Source organism: Gymnogyps californianus, chromosome 4 (genome assembly GCF_018139145.2).
Source record: "Gymnogyps californianus isolate 813 chromosome 4, ASM1813914v2, whole genome shotgun sequence".
NCBI lineage: Eukaryota > Metazoa > Chordata > Aves > Accipitriformes > Cathartidae > Gymnogyps > Gymnogyps californianus.
Genome location: NC_059474.1, coordinates 66,784,682 through 66,803,609, shown reverse-complemented (window position 1 = coordinate 66,803,609; position 18,928 = coordinate 66,784,682). Strand labels below are relative to the sequence as shown.

Genomic DNA, 18,928 nt, shown 5'->3' with positions numbered 1-18,928 from the left:
GCCTTCGCCTCGGCCAAGGCCATACCGGTCTCCCTCCACCTCCTCCTCCAGCCCCTCGCCCCTGCGAGGGGGAGGACGCAGACAAGCAAGAGCCGCCTCCGCTGGAAAGGCGTGGCGCGGCGAGAAGGCAGGCGCGGGGCCGCCACAACGCCCGCGGCAACAGCCGCCTCAGGGCCTTGCTCTCCCCCGGCCCGCCGGCTGCCGGCCTCCTCTGCCGGGCCCGGCGGCGCCGCCCCCCCCCGGGCCCCTGGCGGCAGGCGGCTCTCAGCGGCCCTGGGCGGCCCGTCACGGCCAACGGCCGCCCGCGCGGCAAGCGGGGCGGGGCGGGGGCGGCGGGGAGGCTCGGCCGCCGCGGCGGCCGCCATTGGGGGCGGCGGAGGGCAGGGCTGCGGCGGGACGGCCCCCGTCGCCGTCTGATTGGCCCGACGGGCTCCGGCCGGTCGGCGGGGCGGGGCCGGGGAAAAAGCCAGCGGGCGGCAGCGGGGCCCGCGCCTCGGCAGCCTTCGTCGGGGTGAGGCGCCGCTCTCGCACCGCTGGGGCGCAGCTCTCCGCCGCCGGCGGCCGTCCGGGCGCGGAAGGAGGTAAGGGCCGCCGCACCCCCGGGCCGGTCCCCCGAGGCAGCCCGGCGGCCGCGCCGACGTTTAACGCCGGGACCCCTTCACGGCCCAGCCTGCCCGGGGCCTGGGGTGGGGATAAGGGAGGGGAGGGCGCCCCCGGCTGCCGCGGGGAGCGGGGTGGGGATCCAGGGCTCGGAAACTTCTCCCTCCGCTCGCCCGTTTCGGCGAGGGGAGCGGGATGGGCGGCGCGGGGCTCCGGGCGGTGGCTGGGGCCGGGCCGCCCGGCGGGGGGCAGCGAGCCTGCCCTGTGGAGGCGGTGTGCTCTCCTCCCGCTTACCGACACCGGTCCCTTCCGGCGGCAGCGGCAGGTGCAGTCTCACAGGCCTCGGCAGGGGAAGGCCGGCAGTCCGCCGAGCGCGGCGCCGGCTGCGGCTGCAGGGGGAACAACGGGCGGGAGGGAGGAGACCAACGGACACCATCGGCCTCCGGGCGAGCGGCCGCAGGGGCAGCGCCGCGGGCTGCTTGGCCGGGCTGGGGGCTGACTTGCCTTCCTCGCTTCTCTGCGTTGCCTTCTCCTCCAGCTGCGGCTGCTGCGCGGGGTTGCTGCTCTGTCTGCCCGCTGAGCGGTGGCAACCGGGCCTGGGTCCCGGCCTGCGCTCTCGCCGTTAGGCCGCACTCCGGTCGTGCACAGAGGCGGCAGGGGAGAAGTGGGAGTAGGCTCTGACCTGCCCACACGTGTCTCTGCCGACCCCTTCACCGCAGCCGGGAGGAGAAGGCTGCAGCAGAGACACTTCTCCCGTCATGGAGGGGCTTGCGTTAAAGAAGAGATCTGTGCTGGTTACATCAGCCTTTTCTCAGAGGCTCAAACAGCGCTGCCTAACGTAACTGCAGAGCTTTTGTACACATGCAATAAACCCGTCCTAGCTCAGTCATTCGGTCGTGTACTAGCTCATAATTAGTAAATAGCAGCAGAGACCTCTCTAAATTGTTGCTGTCTGTGCAGTTTATTACCCAGGCAGGGGGTGAGATTATATTGTCACAGATTTAAAAAAACCCTCTTATTTAAGACGAGTTTAACATACAGAAACATACAGTACTGCCCACAGCTGCAGGGTTTGGAAAGTATGCAAGACAAGTGCACTTATACGTGTTCAGAGCTTTAAATTCCTTTTTAAATACGTTTAGTCCCCTGGGGCAGCAGGCATGCCTTCTCTTTCTTCCGGGTTTCTTTTTTTTCCCTTTTCTTCTCACAGCCTGGAAAATTTCTATCTGCCAAGAAGCAGCCAGCCTGTAAAAGGGGCACCATGCATGTTGAACTACAGTTTAATCGCTCACTTCATTCGCTTTAAGCGTTGTATTTCCATGTCTGTCTGCAGGAAATATTTCTTTAAATTAAATGTATACAGATTAACAGGATCAGACGGAGTACCTCAAAACAGATTTCCATCTACAACTGTCTATCTTGGACTTTGGCTTTAACACCAGTGCCCCCCTTTTCAATACCTTGGTCTTGTTTTGCCCCGATAAGCCTGCCCTGTGTTTGCAAACATATCAGTTAGGAAAGCACAGACTGTTATATGTCCAACTGAAAGCATAACTATTTACATTACAGAAACTAAAGATCGGGTTCCTACTCCTGACTTGCAGAGACACTTGAAAAGCAAAACTGTCATCAGTGTTTATGCTTGCCTGGAAAAAAAGGCCTTTTGAGAGTTGAATTTGATAGGGAACAAACACATCAATTAGCTTGGGATTTTGGATTAATCCTCTGATTCATGGTGTGGATACTGGGAAATCTAAATATAGCTAACATTTCATGTTCGCCTTTCAGGCTGACAGAAGCGAAACCAAGTGTGGGTTTTGTTAATTGGCAGGCTTTCGATTTGGTCGTACTGTGTTTCACAGAAGGAAGTTAACATATGGTTGTTATGAGTTGAGGGTAACAGAAAAGAAAAAGCAACTCAAGAAAGTAAATCAGTTTTTAAATACCTGTAAGTATACTGAAATAAGGATGTGATGTTGCCGTCACCCCGCAATAAAATGGAAAATCTTAAAATTCCAAGTGGTCAGTTCCACTCACCTGGTGGCCTAGCTCACATTTGTCTGGTGCAGCAACAGTGATTCCCAGTGCGTTTGGTCTTTTATCAAGTTGACAGTTACTCTCTAAGTGCTAAGTAAAGAAACCTTTTTTCATCTAAGAATTGCTTGAAAGGTAAACCAAGAGCATCTAAAGCAACATGCTTTGAGCTGTGAATGACAGGTTTAATGGAGCCCTCCAGAAAGCTCATGTCACAGCCATTTTCTACTAAAGCAACCACTTACTATTTGACTGTGTGTTTTTGCAAGCACCCAGATTTTGTCTGTAATTTAAAAAAGTAGTTTTAACAAATATTTCAGATCTACAGATGCAATTGTGATTGGCATGGGGAAAGTACAAGGGCAAGGCACTCCAGCCCAGAATTACAGCGTCTCTGGGGTACGCGTGTTGCTCTTTGCTGTTTGATTATGTCAGACCACCCTGCCGTCTTTTTTTTTGTTTGTTTTTGGCATTCACCATGACCCTGCATATTTTTAATTCCTTTATTATGGCATATAATACCTTTCACTCGTAATTTTTGCTCTCAGCAAACTTCGAGCAACTAAGTTAGAAATCCCTCGCTTAAAATTTAGTGCGGTTGGTTACAGTGATCTGATGGTCCAGTTCAAATTACTCCGGTGCAACAACATGGACATACTACAAACTGCATCCCAGCCTGTTGGACTTTCATCAAGTTGAGTGTTACTCTACAAAAGGTTAAATAAGCCAATCTTTCTACATTTTTCAGCATGCTAGATGAGTCATCATTAGTGAATTTTTATCTGTGCTGAGCCAAGTGGTGTGTTTAATTTATCTGGGCTGGAAAAGAGGTCTGAGAAGCCAGTAGAAGATCTTGCTTGCCTGTGTTAGCCAAAGGAGCCCATTTCAGGGTTAGGTGGCAGAGAATTTCAGACCAGACAAAACAGCAAAGAGCTGCACGGGGTTTTTTGGGGGGAAGTTTGTGTGTGCAATTGTGTATGTCCATGGATGCACTCTTGGTGGTCGTTCTGAGCCTAAGAAAATCACAATTCACTTCACAGGTCTGTGTTGAAAAATATTGTTCAAGTCCTCAATAAATGTGACAGAACTGAATATCATGTACAGATGAAAAAACTCTTTAAAATCTAAGCAAATGTATTTCTCCTGGCTTTCCCCCCGGGAGCCACAGTGCAGATGTTTCAGCAATTGTTCGAAAAGCATGCATGATAAGCTCATTTTCACAACCTTACCTCATATTTTCACATATTCATATTTTAGCTGACATGGAGCAAAGTCATTATCACTCTCATTTGCTCCATCACAACCTCTTCAACCTTTGAACATTCAGGATATCATTATGCAGGTGGCCAGCAGAAATGCCTTACCTTGATCTCTCTGCAGTACTCCCCACTAGCTGTGGGCTGGTCTGTGTAGGATTGTTTCTCGGTGAGTCATGCAGATAGCTCCGTAGTTTCTTCTAGGCAGTGCTGTGCTATGCATGATTAGCGGGCTCTGAGGGTGACATTGTTTCCTGAATGATGTAACTGAAAATTCACCTTCCTGTACTTCTTGTTTCCTGATCAGTTTTCTCTTTGTTCTCGAAGACATTCCAGCAGCTGCGTATCTTTTATTCCTGATCTTTTATTCCTACAAATCTCCGTGAAGACAAGTTATGTCAACAGCTACTTTAATTAATTTGGTACGAAACGGAGGGTATCAAGTAAGAAGGAGAGCTGTGCTGACGTCCCGCCTCTTGCAAGACGAGAAGCGTCCGACAGCCGCCTGCTACAGCTCCATCTCCGAGCGCCGTGCTTCCCGCTTCGATCCAGATGGGAGTGGGCGACCTACCACATGGGACACCTTTGGCATCTGGGACAATCGCATTGACGAACCTATTCTCCTCCCACCAAGCATAAAGTATGGGAAGCCGATTCCAAAAGTCAGCCTGGCCAACGTGGGCTGCGCTAGCCATATTGGGAAGCGTAAGGAAAATGAAGACCGGTTTGATTATGCTCAGCTGTCGGAGGATGTCCTATACTTTGCAGTATATGATGGACATGGCGGGGCAGCAGCAGCAGACTTCTGTGATAAGTACATGGAAAAATATATTAAGTAAGTGTGCATCAAGTGAATGCATGTCAAATGAATTACAGGAGAGATTCCTTCCTTAGGACTGAAAGGGAACCGGTGGGTCATACCTTGTCGCTAATCCTCCTAGGTTATATAGCCACCTAGCCCAACGGGACAGCAGGAACACCAGACTGGAACAGTCCATTACAACAGATGTGCGATGAACTACTTATTCTGTATGGTGCCTGCCCCATTGAGCAAGCCCGCAAAGACAAGACAGGAAAATACGATTGTACCCACCTTCCAGGAAAGGACTGGGAACACAGAGAGAGTGTGAATTGACTGTTTTCAGATGGGGTCACTGTGATGGCTGACCTACGGCTTGCTTACGCTCTTCTGTATCTCTGTGTCACACCCCTGGGTATTGGAAGAGGAATTTTATCTATTTGTAAAATTACAGGATTATGCTGCCAGTGCAGGTCATTAGTAAAATCATATTATCTTTTCACTGAAATCCAGCATTATTCAATGCATGCAGGGAGGAGATAAGGCTATGGAAGAGATTGATCAAGATGTATATTTCTTGGAAAGAAGTTTAATTTTTTGTTTGCTTGTTTGTTTCCAGAGAATTTCTTGCTGAGGAGGAGAATTTGGAAAATGTCCTGAACAAAGCTTTTCTAGAAATAAACAAAGCATATGAAAGGCACGCTCATCTATCTGCTGATGGTAGGTAAAAAAATATTCTCATATGGGTGTGGAGAATAAGTTTTTTCTTATTTGCTCAGTAGTTTTGTAGTAAAGTGACCAGAAAAATACTTGAAAACTGTTTTACTTAACATAGGATTTTGCTCTGATCACTTACTGCAAATGAAACAATTATGCTTTACCTCCTTAAAATGAAAAAGCTATAAAAAGTCTAAATCAAATTTACTGGGGGAGTTATTAATCTGAATGTTAGCATAATCATCAATGAATTTCTCTTAATGTGATTCTGTCAAGGAAAGTGTTTGTCAAGTTAGCAAAGAGTGATTTAGATTTGCAAGGAGCATAACTTTACTGTGCGAGAAACCTGGAGAGGGGTTTGATTTGGGTTTTTTGTTGGGGTTTTTGGTGTTTGGTTTTTTGGGTTTTTTTGTTTTTTTGTTTTTGTTTTTTTTAAAGCTGTCATTCCTGTGGGTTAAAAGCAACAGTGTCAAAAGTTCCCCTTCCTAACTTGGCTGCTGCACCTGAGGAGGAACGTAAGCCAAAATTAATACAATTGATATTGCTTCTGCACAAACAGAATCACAGGAGTAGCTGAGTGTGAAAGGGAAAAAAAGCAGTGAAGAGGAAACAAGGTTGGCTGTGGTAAGGCTGTGGTAAAGCTGGCACCAGCCCTTTTAGACTCTTTAGTCCTGGCTGTTAATCAAGTTCTTGTATATGTGTCTAGAGACTAAGTACATCTGAAGTTCCAGCAACTGGAGCTTATAGAGAGTAAGTTGGGAAGGGAGATAGAGGTCCCCGTCCCAGTTCTGCCACAGGAGTTTCCTCAGCTATGAGGTACAATTCTAAGAGTCAGTTTAGCCAGTCTTAAAAAAAAAATGAAAACAAACCCAATAAAAAAAAAAAACCCAACAAAAAAACCCAAACAAAAAACCTGTCCCAGTGCTGGTGCAGGTGCTGGCAAAATGACTGAGGTCGTTTCAGAAGAACAGAAACTGTAAAAGTTTTCTCTCCAAGAAAGACTTGAAACCAACAAGCCCTCTAGGGACTGAAGTGATCCTGTATTCTCAAGCTACTTTTCTTAAGCAATGAATGAATACAATCAAGTAATGGAGTGGCTTGCGGCACTTTAACTGCTAGATGAATCTAGGTAGACTCAAAATATTTCCTGGCAGGACAGGCAGCCTGACTGTTGCAGCACTGTGAGGGACACACAACTTTCCTCTTACCTCTGATACCTTAGCTTGTACCAGGTATCAGGAAAAAAGTCTTAAGTCCTGAAATGCGGCCCTTAAAAAAGGGGGATTAAATCTATAAAGCTTATTTCCCCATTATATCCCCCCCTCTTTTTTTTTAATATTGAAATCCTTTAAGAAAAAAATGATGTGGTAGAAAAGTCCAGAGTCACTTTTGACCTTTGGGGTGAGTTTTAACTGAGCTCATGAGCGACACATCAGTAGAGCAGATGTGCTTTTTATCCAAGAGCCTCCTTGCAAATATGTTTTCTTAAAAGCCCAAATTCAAGAAGGCATCTGAATACAGGCTTATGTGCTTCCCTGGATCAGGAGCTTTCATTTTCACTAACGTGAAGGTCTGTTATATTTGTCCCCCTCCCCAGCCCTTTGTTAGTAGGACAGCTCTTGGTTTGGCTCATTGAAGTGACCTCTGTTAAGTGTCAGAGCAGCTCCTTGAGGAGAAGGATTGGGAACTGTACTTGGTATATTTTCCTGTTATTCTGAAAACGGTTTCTGATTATAGCATTTCATACATGAGACTTACAGAACTGGATAACAACAATATGTGACAGACAAGTTGTGCAGCAAGCATTTTGGAACTGCTTATAGGATTTCTTTCATATAATTTAACTAACTGGTGCTGCTTAATGAAATATAATGCAAATGCCATCAAATTTACGTAACTGTTACCAAGATACTGGACAAACCCTCTTCATTAAAAAAGCTTGAGGTCAAGCAAAATAGAGGGCAAAAGCCTTGTCAAACATCCACAGGGGCCACACTCTGGCAAGCACTCAGTGTTTCTCAGGTAGGCTGAGCACCTGCAAGCTCTTGCAGGAGCCAGTGGGATCTAAAAGTGCCCAGTGCTCTTGACTGGTTGGCCGGCGAAAATCAAGCTATAAGGCAAAGAGTGGAGTAGCAGGGTGCAAAGACAAGTGTGGATTTCTGAACAAATTAAACTGTGCATATCTGTTGTCAAAATAATTCAATACTATGTTGACTGCTTGCTGTGGATATTTTTGTTGTTGCTGCTGTTTTGAAAGTTACATAAAATTTCAATGCTTGGCATGTATCCTTGCTAGAAGCCTACTTCCAAACTGATTCAGTTTGCCAGCAAAATTTCTGATTAATGGTGGCTATTCTAGATGTGACAGTCAAAACTGTTGCTAAAGTATCTTGAAAATGGTGGCTGGTTGTGTAACACTGGGTATCTGGGATACGCTGGCTGCTCCCCAAGACTGACCTCCTTTTGAAACCTGGCCATAGCTGACAAAGTGGAAAATAATAGCTTCGTCTTGTTGCAGCAGATGACTCTGCCAGGGTTCACTCCTTTCACTCTTATCTGCAAAAAACCCAGTGCATGTTCAGGATGTCCAGGTCTTTACTAACACACGACCAGTTTTGAAAGTGTTTGCTGGGTGTTTGAAGGAACATAAGTCCTGGGACAAATCCTGGTAGCCAAAATTGCATGGATATTGTTTGACGCATTGTTTATAGTACTATTTAAGGGGTAAAAACCTCATATAATGGCACAAATTTAACAGGACTTAGAGATGTGCCTTGTTGGAGCACTTAGCTATGTCTTCAAGGGCACAGCCCTTTGTAGGTCACTTTACGACTACAGAATATTTGACATTATAGATGGAAAATACATAGCATAATAGTTTCTGTGAGCTTTCAATAAAAAAAAAAGGTATATGTATGTGTTCCAGGTACTGCTACTGTGTCTGGTGTGTAGTTCACTAATGCTGTTGGAGTGCTGTACTGGCCCACTGGAGACTGGTCCAGTATCCCCTCTGACAGTGATCTGTACCTGTTGTTTCAAACACAAGCATAAGAAACTTGCTGTAGGCAGATCTGTAGGCAGAATCTGTTCTCCACCTAAATCCTTTCTAATCATTGACAGCTTAGAGATATGCCTGAGCCCTGAAGCATGGGGTTTGATATCTCTTCAAAAATGCATTTTCATTCACTTCCACACATTTAAATATATCCAGTCACTTTTAAATCACTGCTAAACTTAGGTATAGGACACAGTAACGGAAGCTCACGTCCAACAAATACGTCATTATCCACGGGACAACTGTTAACACAGATGGACAGAATTTTCTGGTATTTTTGACCAGCCATAAAAACTGACATGTAAAGGCTGAATAGCTTTGCTCAGCAAGGACAGAAATAAGGAAGTGAATCATGTGCTTAAGGAAATTTGAGCATCTCTCTGGAGAAATGTAAGACAGATCCTCTCCTGGCCTAGTGCGGTCCTACAGTGCACTGCTACTGCTTCTGTTCACTGTGATCCACTATGCAGAGAAAACAACAGGGAGTCTTTCCATTGACCTCCATGTTCATTGCATCCAACTCTAATCACATTGGCCACTCACTTCTGGAATAGCCATCTAATTAAAACATAGCCAGGTATTAACTGATGTATCTATGTTTGAAAGGCACTCCTGGAATCTTCTTATGCTGAGCAAACAGCAAAAGTTATTTAAAAATAACTAAATTTAAAAAGTAGTGGGTTTTGGTTTTGCTTTTTTAAGTTACCATTCAAACATATGATTTTTATTTCTTTGAATATGTTAACCTGCAACACTGAGGAAAAGGGAGAGCTGCAGAAATTGTACTGAAATATTTCATAAATCCATCAACATTACAAAGGCAGCCTTTTTGTCCAAGGCCCCTGATTATTACCTAATCAAGTTAGAAGATACTAATTACAATATTAAAGGGGTGTTTATTTTGCATATTTTCCCATGGGTCAGAACGATTCATATACTTCTATTCAGTGCCTTTAAGATGGCTCCATTTTAGTTGGCACCAGTTTGAACTCCCAATTTTTGTGTTCTGTATAAATATATATATATAAAAATAAATAACCTTGAGGAAACAGATTGGGCCATATTCTGTACTGAAGATGTTCTCCAGAGAGGCCACTTTTGCCATGTATGAGACAGCTGGCCCTCTAGCATTGATAAAATTCTTTGGTTGATTTGTTGGTTGGTTACTTACCTCCACAGGAAAAAAAAAAAAATTGTAGTATTTATTTTGGCTGAATTTAAACTGGTTTTGTCACACAGTTTTAGAGGGAAGGCGAGAATGGTGGCAATTCCCCAGAAATACCAAGGCTGATTTATCTGTGGCCAACGATGCATGTGTAAGCCTCAACTACTTCCTATATGATCTGCAAAAGACAGTACAGGCAAACCCAAGAGTGACTACTTCCCCTGTTCTGCAGCCCTTATTCTTTCATCTCCAGTGTTGCAGGTTTATTTTGTTTGAACAAAGTCCCTGGGTGAATTTCCTATTTGCCTCTGTGTGCGTGTTATTTGTGGCAGACACTGTACCTGGTCAGCAGCTCTAGAACTGGAGGCCCTGGACACTATATGCTGGGCTTCAGTGGAAAGAGAGATCTGCTTAATTTTGTCCCAGGTGAAGGAGTCTGGCGGTTCCTAGCCTGGACTACTGGAAGGTTCCCACATCCTCTTTGTCACATTAGTTGAGATGACTTGCAGTAAAAGTTGTCCAGTGAGTGTTAAGAACCTATTGAAAGATTTTAGTTTTATAGTGATATTGTTAGGAAAACAAAATAAACTCTTTAATTGTTAAAACCAATATATATGCTGATGCAACGTACTTTGATATTATTAAATAACCTAGCAGCAGTTGTAGTAAAGCATTAGAAATGTTATCCCATCATCATTCCTGTGTTTTTGAGCTGTGCTGGAAATCACATAATGCTTGTAGTCTGCCTACATCCATGTTCTTGCACCCCTACCCAGATCATGAACTGGTTCCAAGGAAGAGAGCGTGAGCAGCGTTTATTTTTCTAGGAGTGCTATTGAACTGATAAACGTATATAAAGCTCAAGTCACTATGACCATTACCACAATTCTGGACAATATCTTGACTTGTTCTTTAGTACCATCCCTTGATTTTATGATAGTGGCTTTGCACCTGAAAGATGCAGATTCACCTGAATGTCCAAACATTTCCAGTCATTTATGAATTAAAGACTACAGATCTTAACTTTTTCAGAAACTGCTTATGTTTGTGAGCATAGTTCCAAAACCAAGGAATGAAATGGGAGAGTAGTGGCATTAATTTTAAAGTCTAAATAAAATATATTTTCTGTGAAATAAAAAGGTAGTTTTACAGAGGTTCTTCATTTCACTTCTTTTAACTGTTGGCTAAAACAGGTATTTTACTGGTTCTACTAAAATTTCTAATCACACTGGTACTTGTTAGCATCTTACTTTCATAATGTGCCTCAAAGTGAGCCTGCACTGGACTAGTCCTTGCTTCAAATTAGAAACAGGATGTCAGTGCTTACCTGAATAGTCAGACGCTACTGGCATCTAAATAGTTTTGAATATCGTAGCCTGCATGGCAGCCATAACGTAGTCCAAGATTTGACCTAGGCCACCATGGTTAATGTTCACGATTGACATGTTGGTTAAGTGTGTAGCTAAACCAAGTCCTCACTGCAGTAATAATACCTGTTTTAAATAATAACACAAGCTTAGTTTAGACTGTTTTGTGGGTTTTTTTGGATTCATCAGCTCACTGCTTTCACTGCACAACAAGGCTCAATGCATCTTTCAGGGCTTTGTGCACTTCAGTTTACTCCCAACCCTGTTTTACTTACGGAGTGCTGAGACCTCGCAGGGTTGGGGAAAGAGGTTGCCAAGAACCCAGAGCACTCGCATTTCTGTTTCCGTAGTACGCAGGAGGTCATGCTGCGTGCATGCCATTTGCTGGCAGCTGGTCAGAGATAGGGCTGGCTGGCATTCCTTGGGCTCAAATGTGCAGTCCTGCGTCAGATGCATCCCACCTCCCTGGGGTCAGGGCTACAGGGCCAGAGGTAGGAGTGCACGTAGTTGTAGCTGAGCTCTGCAGAAGTGGTGGTAGAAAGATCTTTAACTGTTAGTCATGTTAAAACAGGAATATAACTGGGGATTCTCATTCCTAAGTTAGCTCAAAACCCCTCTCGAATTGGCTTGCTTTTAAAACCTGGGAAAACTGGAAAATCGCAGAATGCAGGAGACGTACAGAGGGCCTTTCAAGGGGATTTGCATTGGCTGTCAATGCAAATGTCTTCCGGGCAATAGCTTGTCCTGGCCAGACATTTAGCTCAAGTCGGCAGGAGTTAGTGCTTTCCAGGCACCTCTCACTAGGTTACCTTTGCATAATTTGCAGGAAGGGAAGATACTAACTGTAAAATGGGACTGCTCCTTTCAAAAAGCAAACAAAAAAGGAAAGCTGGACAGTTCTTCTGGCATTTCCTTCACTGCGGATAAAACGGCAGATCTTTTCTGAAATAGGCAGACTTGCATTTCTCCTTTTCAAGCACTTCTTTTTTTCCAGAGCGTTGCAGAAATTGAACTGAGAAGCCCTTAAATTTACTTGCACCAGTTAATCGAGCCAGGTCCCTGAACACAGTCAGTCAGCTCACCTCATTCCCTTACCCTGTAAGAGAAGGAAGACGGCACCTAGCGTTCTGTTTTGCCCTCTAGGCAGTCACTGTATGCCCCGTCAAGTGATCCCACCAGTGCCCAGGGCAGATTGCCCGGAGAGCCACTGCCAGCTGACTGCATCGGTTTGCAGGCACAAGGCAAGGCAGAATCCAGCTTCACCTTTGCGCTGGGACCTCCAGCAAGTTGACAGGGTCTGAAGGCAGCAGCGTCCCTTTCTGAAAAAAGGCAGCGGCCTGCTGGCTGAACCCTTCATCTCTTGGCAAGGCTGGGGAAAGCAGAGGGAGATTGTAACAACTCTGACAGCAACAGGAGGACACCACAGACTGGTGTAAAGGAGCGATCTAGTGTTTCTCATCTGGTGAACTACGTGGAGCTACAATTACTATTACTCAATTGCCCACTTCACCACCTAACAGAAGGGAAGAGCCATCAGCTTTATGGTGGGCTACCCACGCAGTCACTGTGCCCAGGGATAAGAACAATAACCCTGTAACTTGAGGTGAGCTAGTGTGCTGCAACCTGAAAGGAAGCCACTAGCTTGTACCGCTTTTATTCTACTTGCCCTCTTTGCATGGAGCCATGTTGTTGCACAGAAATACTTATCCTTTCCACTTCCTCTCTCTCCACCCAGTCCTACATGCATGCATGTTTGCTGTAATTTTTTTTTATATGTAGATTTAGTTTAAACTTAAAAGCAGTTACTTACTGGTAATGTAGAGCACAAGTTGTCTTAATTTTACCAATTGAAACTGTTGCTGTTACAAATGGTCCCATGCTTCGAGGCAGTGCTAAAACCTCTCTCTTTGATATGACGTTTATAGCAACTCTGATGAACTCTGGGACCACTGCAACAGTGGCTCTGCTCCGGGACGGTATTGAGCTGGTTGTGGCAAGTGTGGGAGACAGTCGTGCTCTGCTGTGTCGAAAGGGAAAGGCCATGAAACTCACCATTGACCATACTCCAGAAAGAAAGGAGGAGAAGGAAAGGTACCTGTCGGCTTCCCAGGGCATGGCCTTGGTCAGGATGTGCTTGTGTTCTGCTGCTGGGTTGGGCCTGGAAGAAAGCAGAGAGTTGAACATAACACCCCAAGACCACCTCTGAGCTGGCAGAAAGCGGCACAGCTCCCGTTAATTCACTTGGTTCCATTTAGAGGAGCAGGGATGTGGAAAGCCCTGCATGAGCGTAAACTGTCGTGGCAGTAAGATCAGCATAGCTAGGACTCAGTACAGAGCCGTGACCACATGGTTCAGACTTGTCCAAGACTGCCAAGTTAGAGCCAAGACCTGAAGAAATGCACTATGGTTCCCAGGTCAGGACTTGGCCCACCGAGCCACATCCCTTCTGTGGAGCCCTTCAAACAGCAAAAGCCAACCCTCAGTCTCCCAGCTTAGATCCTCCATACCCCATTCCACGTCAGTAGCTAGTGACAGAAATTGCAGATAGAGACAGGGGTAACGGTGTGAAACAGTAACTCATACTCACTTTTTCTTTTGTGCCTCTGGACAGGATTAGGAAGTGCGGTGGCTTCGTTGCCTGGAACAGTTTGGGACAACCTCACGTGAATGGTAGACTTGCAATGACGCGGAGCATAGGAGATTTGGATCTTAAAAACAGTGGTGTGATAGCCGAGCCAGAAACAAAAAGGGTTAAGGTAAAAGAAGGCCTGGTTAACAGGGACAGCAACGTTGGGACTAAGGGGCATCATAGGTATTTGATGCAGGTGGCGGTACCCACATGACGTGCCCAGGTGAAGCCTGATGGCCAAGCAATGTTTGTTATTTGTGGTGAAATAACCGGAGACCAATTCTAATTAAGTCATTTCAGATTCACGCTAACAGGACAGAAAAGAATCTGGCCCTGATACTAAATTCCACCAGATCAACTTCTAAATCCCATTTATCACAGTACAATATAGGATGAGGGAAGAAAGATAACACATGATATCCATTACTGAAATACAAGGGAGTTAGTCTGTTTGGGGCTTGTGGTCAGATGAATAATTTTGAGGTTAATACTGATCTAAAACCATCACTGAGAACTAGGTGGGATGTGGATGGGCTGTCATTGAAAGAAGTAGAATACATAGAAGTTTGCACACTTGGGAGGAAGGCAGGAGGAAAGGGCAGTTTGCATGCATCTTGCAGCTCTGTAGTTGTCTGGAAAACAAATTAACCACCCAGAACGAAGTCAGCACAGTCGCCTTCACTTGTGCAGGAAGGCTGTCCTCTCAGCTCACATTCTGTTACTTTTCCCCAATGCACCTCCCAGGGCCTGGGGAATTTATATTCAGTTGGTCCTAATTAAATGCCACCCACTAGGCCTGAGGGTTTAGGGAGATGACTGCAGTGCTATCATGTCTTCCTTGAAATCCTCTGTTTAAGGAAGCATTTTGTTTACTGGGTAATGCATGGATCTGGTCTTTTGGCTTCGGTGTATTCAGTGGGCTGCTTCCTAGAACCGGAAGCCCCTTAAGACGCTCTCCTCCAGTACAGGGAACACAGTCTGTGTGGCTGATGGATATGCTCGAGGATTCAAGGGCAGCCTTTGGCTAGCCGAGGGTTTGGGGGTTCCAGTTAGTCGTTGCACAGGAAGCAGGAGAGCACGCAGCACCTCCAGAAAAAGTGCTTTGCAACAGAGTGTAAAAAAATGAAGGCAGTTAAATTGCCTTGCAACACTCGCTCCATCGTTGTACATACTGTGTGCCTTTATTGCAGTTGCATCATGCAGATGACAGCTTCCTGGTCCTTACTACAGACGGTATTAACTTCATGGTGAACAGTCAGGAGATCTGCGACTTCATTAACCACTGCCATGATCCTGCTGAAGCTGCCCACGTTGTTACTGAGCAGGTAATGCCAGGGCTTCTCTTGGCACCAAATGCTTGTTGTTTTTTGTTTGGTTTGGTTTTAAAAAAACAAGTATACAACCACACATTCAAGTGAATTGAACTATGCTGGCTGAGACATTCACTAGTCCCGCCAGCTAGCCTTTTGCTTACCCTGGGTCTTGCCACATCCTTGCCAGGCATTGTTTCAATTAACTTGCGTAGCTCATGATCCACTGAACTGCGTGGGACCGTAACTGCAGTTTTTATTCCTGTGCTGAATATGTCATCAGCATAGACAGAAATGGCCAGTTTCTCACTGGGGTTCTGGATGGTGGCATATCCTATGGAAAGCTCTGGGGCATACCAGAATGCAGCATCAGGGCTGGGAAGGGGCAAGGAAGTCTTGGGCCTCAGGGCATGCTGTCCCATGTGGAGCCAGACACTTGTTTCCTTTTCCAAGCAAGATGATGATGCTGACAATTTGTTTCTTCTCTCAGGCAATACAATTCGGCACTGAAGACAACAGCACAGTTGTCATAGTGCCATTTGGAGCATGGGGAAAGTACAAGAACAGTGAGATCAACTTCTCCTTCAGCCGCAGTTTTGCTTCCAGTGGGAGGTGGGCGTGAAGACCTGCCACAGCTATCTTTTCCTGCCATAATGTGGACACAGCGTGCTACAAGAGAACACATCCATCTGTTCATAGGTTGACTCAGTGTCTTGTTCATCTCTTCTGTTCTCAGTGTTATAGAAGGTGCCACTGCTCCCTCGGTGCGTAATGCCCCGTTGTTGCTTATGGCTGATCGCATTTTGCTGCGTTTATTTATTCCAGTCGGCATTGAGGCAGCTATTTCTTTGGGTTTGTAGTCCCAGCAGCTCTGCACATCACTTTGTTCACATAGACGAGGCTCTGGGCTTTCACCTAAGGCTTGGAGGTGTTGCACAATTGTTTCATACCTACTTGTATTACCCAGGACCCTTAGTTACCTGGCAGCTGTGTAAGTCTGAGTCTCTGAGCCACATGCTGGCTTCTTTGTACATTAATACACGGGGGAACAAATGCACAGTGTTCTTAGGTAGACAAAAAGCAGGTTTGTTGTCTTCCTCTGCTGTGCAGCCACCCAAAACTCCCCTGTGCTTCAGGAGAAGTGGGTGAAAAATAAGGGAGAAGTTTCAGAAGTGTTTAGGTTCTGATGCCAGTGGCATTTGGTGTAGCTGAACAACTTCCTGAGACAGTGCTGCTTTGCAGGGCTTTATGCTCTCACCGCCATCATCTGTGATCCTCTAGCTCCAAGGAGACGGAGCAGGCTGGAGCCACATGCCGTTGGACAGATGGGAACGTTTCTCCATTGGGTCCAAAGCCTGTACGGTCTCTGTGGACCACGCAGCAGCCCCTTGCACTGTCTTCTCTTTGGTGTGCCAGTGCTTAGCAGGAGCACAGAGGGGAAAAAGCTGCATATTTTTGATATCTAGAGAGTCTCATCAACTTGAATTTTTTTTTTTTAAAAAGAAAACCAGCTAATTTCAAAGAGTTTACCAATCAAGACTCTTTGGATGTGTAAGACAGGAGAGTTTATTTCTTCATAAATATATGAAGATTTTCCTGCCCTCCGCTGAAGGTTTCTTTCAGTTAGTTGTGATCTCCTGTGTCTCTTCATGGTATACAGGGAGCTGTAAAATGCCCAAAGCAAGCAAGCTAGAGAAAGGAGAGAGCATTATAATAGCATAAGGTAATTTTTAAAAGTTTTGGGTATTGTTTCTAGTAGGTGTCAGATATTCAGACACCAGAAGGTGGTTTTATACTTACAGGAAGCGTTTCCACTTCCCTTTCCGGAGGGCGTCTGCATCCAGTGAGGCATGGGGGGCCAGAGCTCTGAGCCAGCTGGTATTGCTGCTGTGACACGGACTGCAGGTGACGTGTTGGCAGCAAGTGAAGATCTGTCCCAGCATGCCTCGTTCAGACCTCCTCCTTCCTCCGCTCCACATCAAGTGTGCAGCTCCTGTGGCCTCCGACTCACCCTGTTGCAATGAAATACGGGCAGAGAAGGATTGGGCTGTTCTCAGGCTGCCGCAATATTTTTCATTCTGTGGATGTTTCCAACAGCACAATTGTAAAAACAAAACAAAAAAAAAAAGTGAAAGAGAAGTTGCCTGATACTAAATCACCTTGCAATAAGGAAAAAAATTTCTGAGATGCCTGGCCTGATTCTCATTTTCCGGTGTGAAGTACGCATGTTCATTACTTTTAGCCCTTTCCTTCTAGCCCAGGATTACACCTTAGGCAGTCATTCCACATGTTTTTCCTTGCCTCTGGTCAAAGGCCTAGCAGCACCCAGCAGAGCACAGTGTTGTACTGACAGCATTAAGTACTAGGTATTTAGAGAGTACGCTGTTTTTGTCCCATCACTTGGTGTATTACATGGTGTATATAATGTGTATATTTGGTTTATAAGTACCAAGAGCTTGTGAGTCGGTATATGTAAATCTCTGTTGTATTGGATGCTGTTGCCCAGGCCTCCGTAATGAGCGCATCGCTGGTTTACAATAATAATCCCTTCTCTCTCCCCAGATTTTCCCCAGGGTTGGGGTTCAAGTCTGCACCTGAGGTCAGAATGTTTGCTGGTTGTGGTCCTGGGCTCAGCCTTGCTTACCTGAGGCAGGGGGGCACTTCTAGTTGTTACCAGCAAGAGCAGGTTCTCAGTCTGCGGCAAGTTTGAAGTTTTGCCACAACCCATTTGTGGCAAAAATGACAAAACGCAGCCTCTCCTGAGCACTTGAGGAGAGGTTGCACCTGACAGAGGTTCAGAGAGCTGCTCCTGGAACGTGGTTGTGACTGGTTTGTGCTGCAGCGTGAACAGCTGACAGCCTTTCTCCTGCCGAAGGAGTGACCTGCTAAAACAGCAAGTCTGATAGTTCCTAGCAAAGGGTTAACCACAGCATGCAGCAGTCTTACTCTGGGCACGGTGAAGGGCTAGAGTCAAGCTTTGGAGAGGGAGTCGCCGTAGGGGGTGGCTTTGGTATCATCAAGTGTCAGACAGGCTTGAGCAGTGCTGCAGGGATTTGGCCGAGCTCCAGTGACACTGTCCTCTTCCAGATGCTGCTCATTTCTGTTCGGCCGGCTAGCCATCTATCCGGACAGAAGATACCAAGGGCGCTGGGGGTGTTCGTGACAAGTACACGCTGATTTTTTTGAGCAGTGCTGGATACTTGCCAAGCTGAAGACATGGTATTAAATGCAGGCTGCTAATGAAAAACACTGCAAATGAAGAGCAGGTGCTCTGAGGAATGACCTGGCAGTTAGAGTAGCTTCTAAACATTGACCCAGATGTAACATGAAATGAGTTTTTCTTCTCATTGGAGGTTTTGGGGCATTTTTTGTTTTATCCCTATCTGGTTGCCTGATTGCATAGAGAACAAAAGTGGTTGAGGGCTTTTATTTCTTCTAACAGAGGGGTTATCCTCTCAGAGGAAGGATCCATCCATAACTTCTTTTAAATTTTATAAAGGAAGGGATAAGACAAAGCTTTGCAAAATAGAAGATGACTAGATAAAGATGTATGGCGGTTGCTATTACTGCCTTTATACAATCACAGAAAAACTTAGATTGGAAAGGACTTCTGGGTGTCATGTAGCCTAGCCTCCTGCTCAAAGCAGGGCTAACTTCAGAATTGCATACTGCAGTGAAGGGGTTTCTCCTGACATGGAAATACAGTGCCTGAAAATGGACGGGAGAAAGAATTTAGCATGCAGTGCGGTTTACCTGTGGAACCACTTAATTGTATTGAAGTTGAAAACTTACCAGTATTTAACAGGCACTTTGTATAGCTACCAATAAATTTCACAAATAAATGAGCACATACATAAAACTAAGATATGAGCCATTTTGCTCTAAGCAAAAGCAAATCAGTAACTGACAGGAGATTACAGAGATGCATTTCTTACGCACAGGTTATTCCCTGCCTGTTCACTCTAGGTTTCTGCATCTCATTCTGAAGTAAATGAG

At 45.7% G+C, this 18,928-nt stretch overlaps 1 protein-coding gene across 1 annotated transcript; it reads left to right on the top strand.

The window, feature by feature from the left end:
- Positions 1–548: 548 nt before the first annotated feature.
- Positions 549–17,645, top strand: PPM1K (protein phosphatase, Mg2+/Mn2+ dependent 1K). Its single transcript, XM_050895354.1, has 7 exons — positions 549–581; positions 4,218–4,725; positions 5,309–5,409; positions 12,919–13,084; positions 13,605–13,749; positions 14,813–14,947; positions 15,423–17,645. The coding sequence occupies exons 2-7, from the start codon at positions 4,286–4,288 to the stop codon at positions 15,552–15,554; spliced, it is 1,119 nt and encodes a 372-aa protein (XP_050751311.1). The 5' UTR covers positions 549–581; positions 4,218–4,285; the 3' UTR covers positions 15,555–17,645.
- Positions 17,646–18,928: the final 1,283 nt, after the last annotated feature.

Excerpts from the sequence above, each read along its gene's own strand:
- PPM1K (XM_050895354.1), top strand. The coding sequence starts at position 4,286 with ATGTCAACAGCTACTTTAATTAATTTGGTACGAAACGGAGGGTATCAA. Across the intron at positions 13,750-14,812 it reads CAGAAACAAAAAGGGTTAAG|TTGCATCATGCAGATGACAG; the intron begins GTAAAAGAAGGC and ends CCTTTATTGCAG. Across the intron at positions 14,948-15,422 it reads CCCACGTTGTTACTGAGCAG|GCAATACAATTCGGCACTGA; the intron begins GTAATGCCAGGG and ends TTCTTCTCTCAG.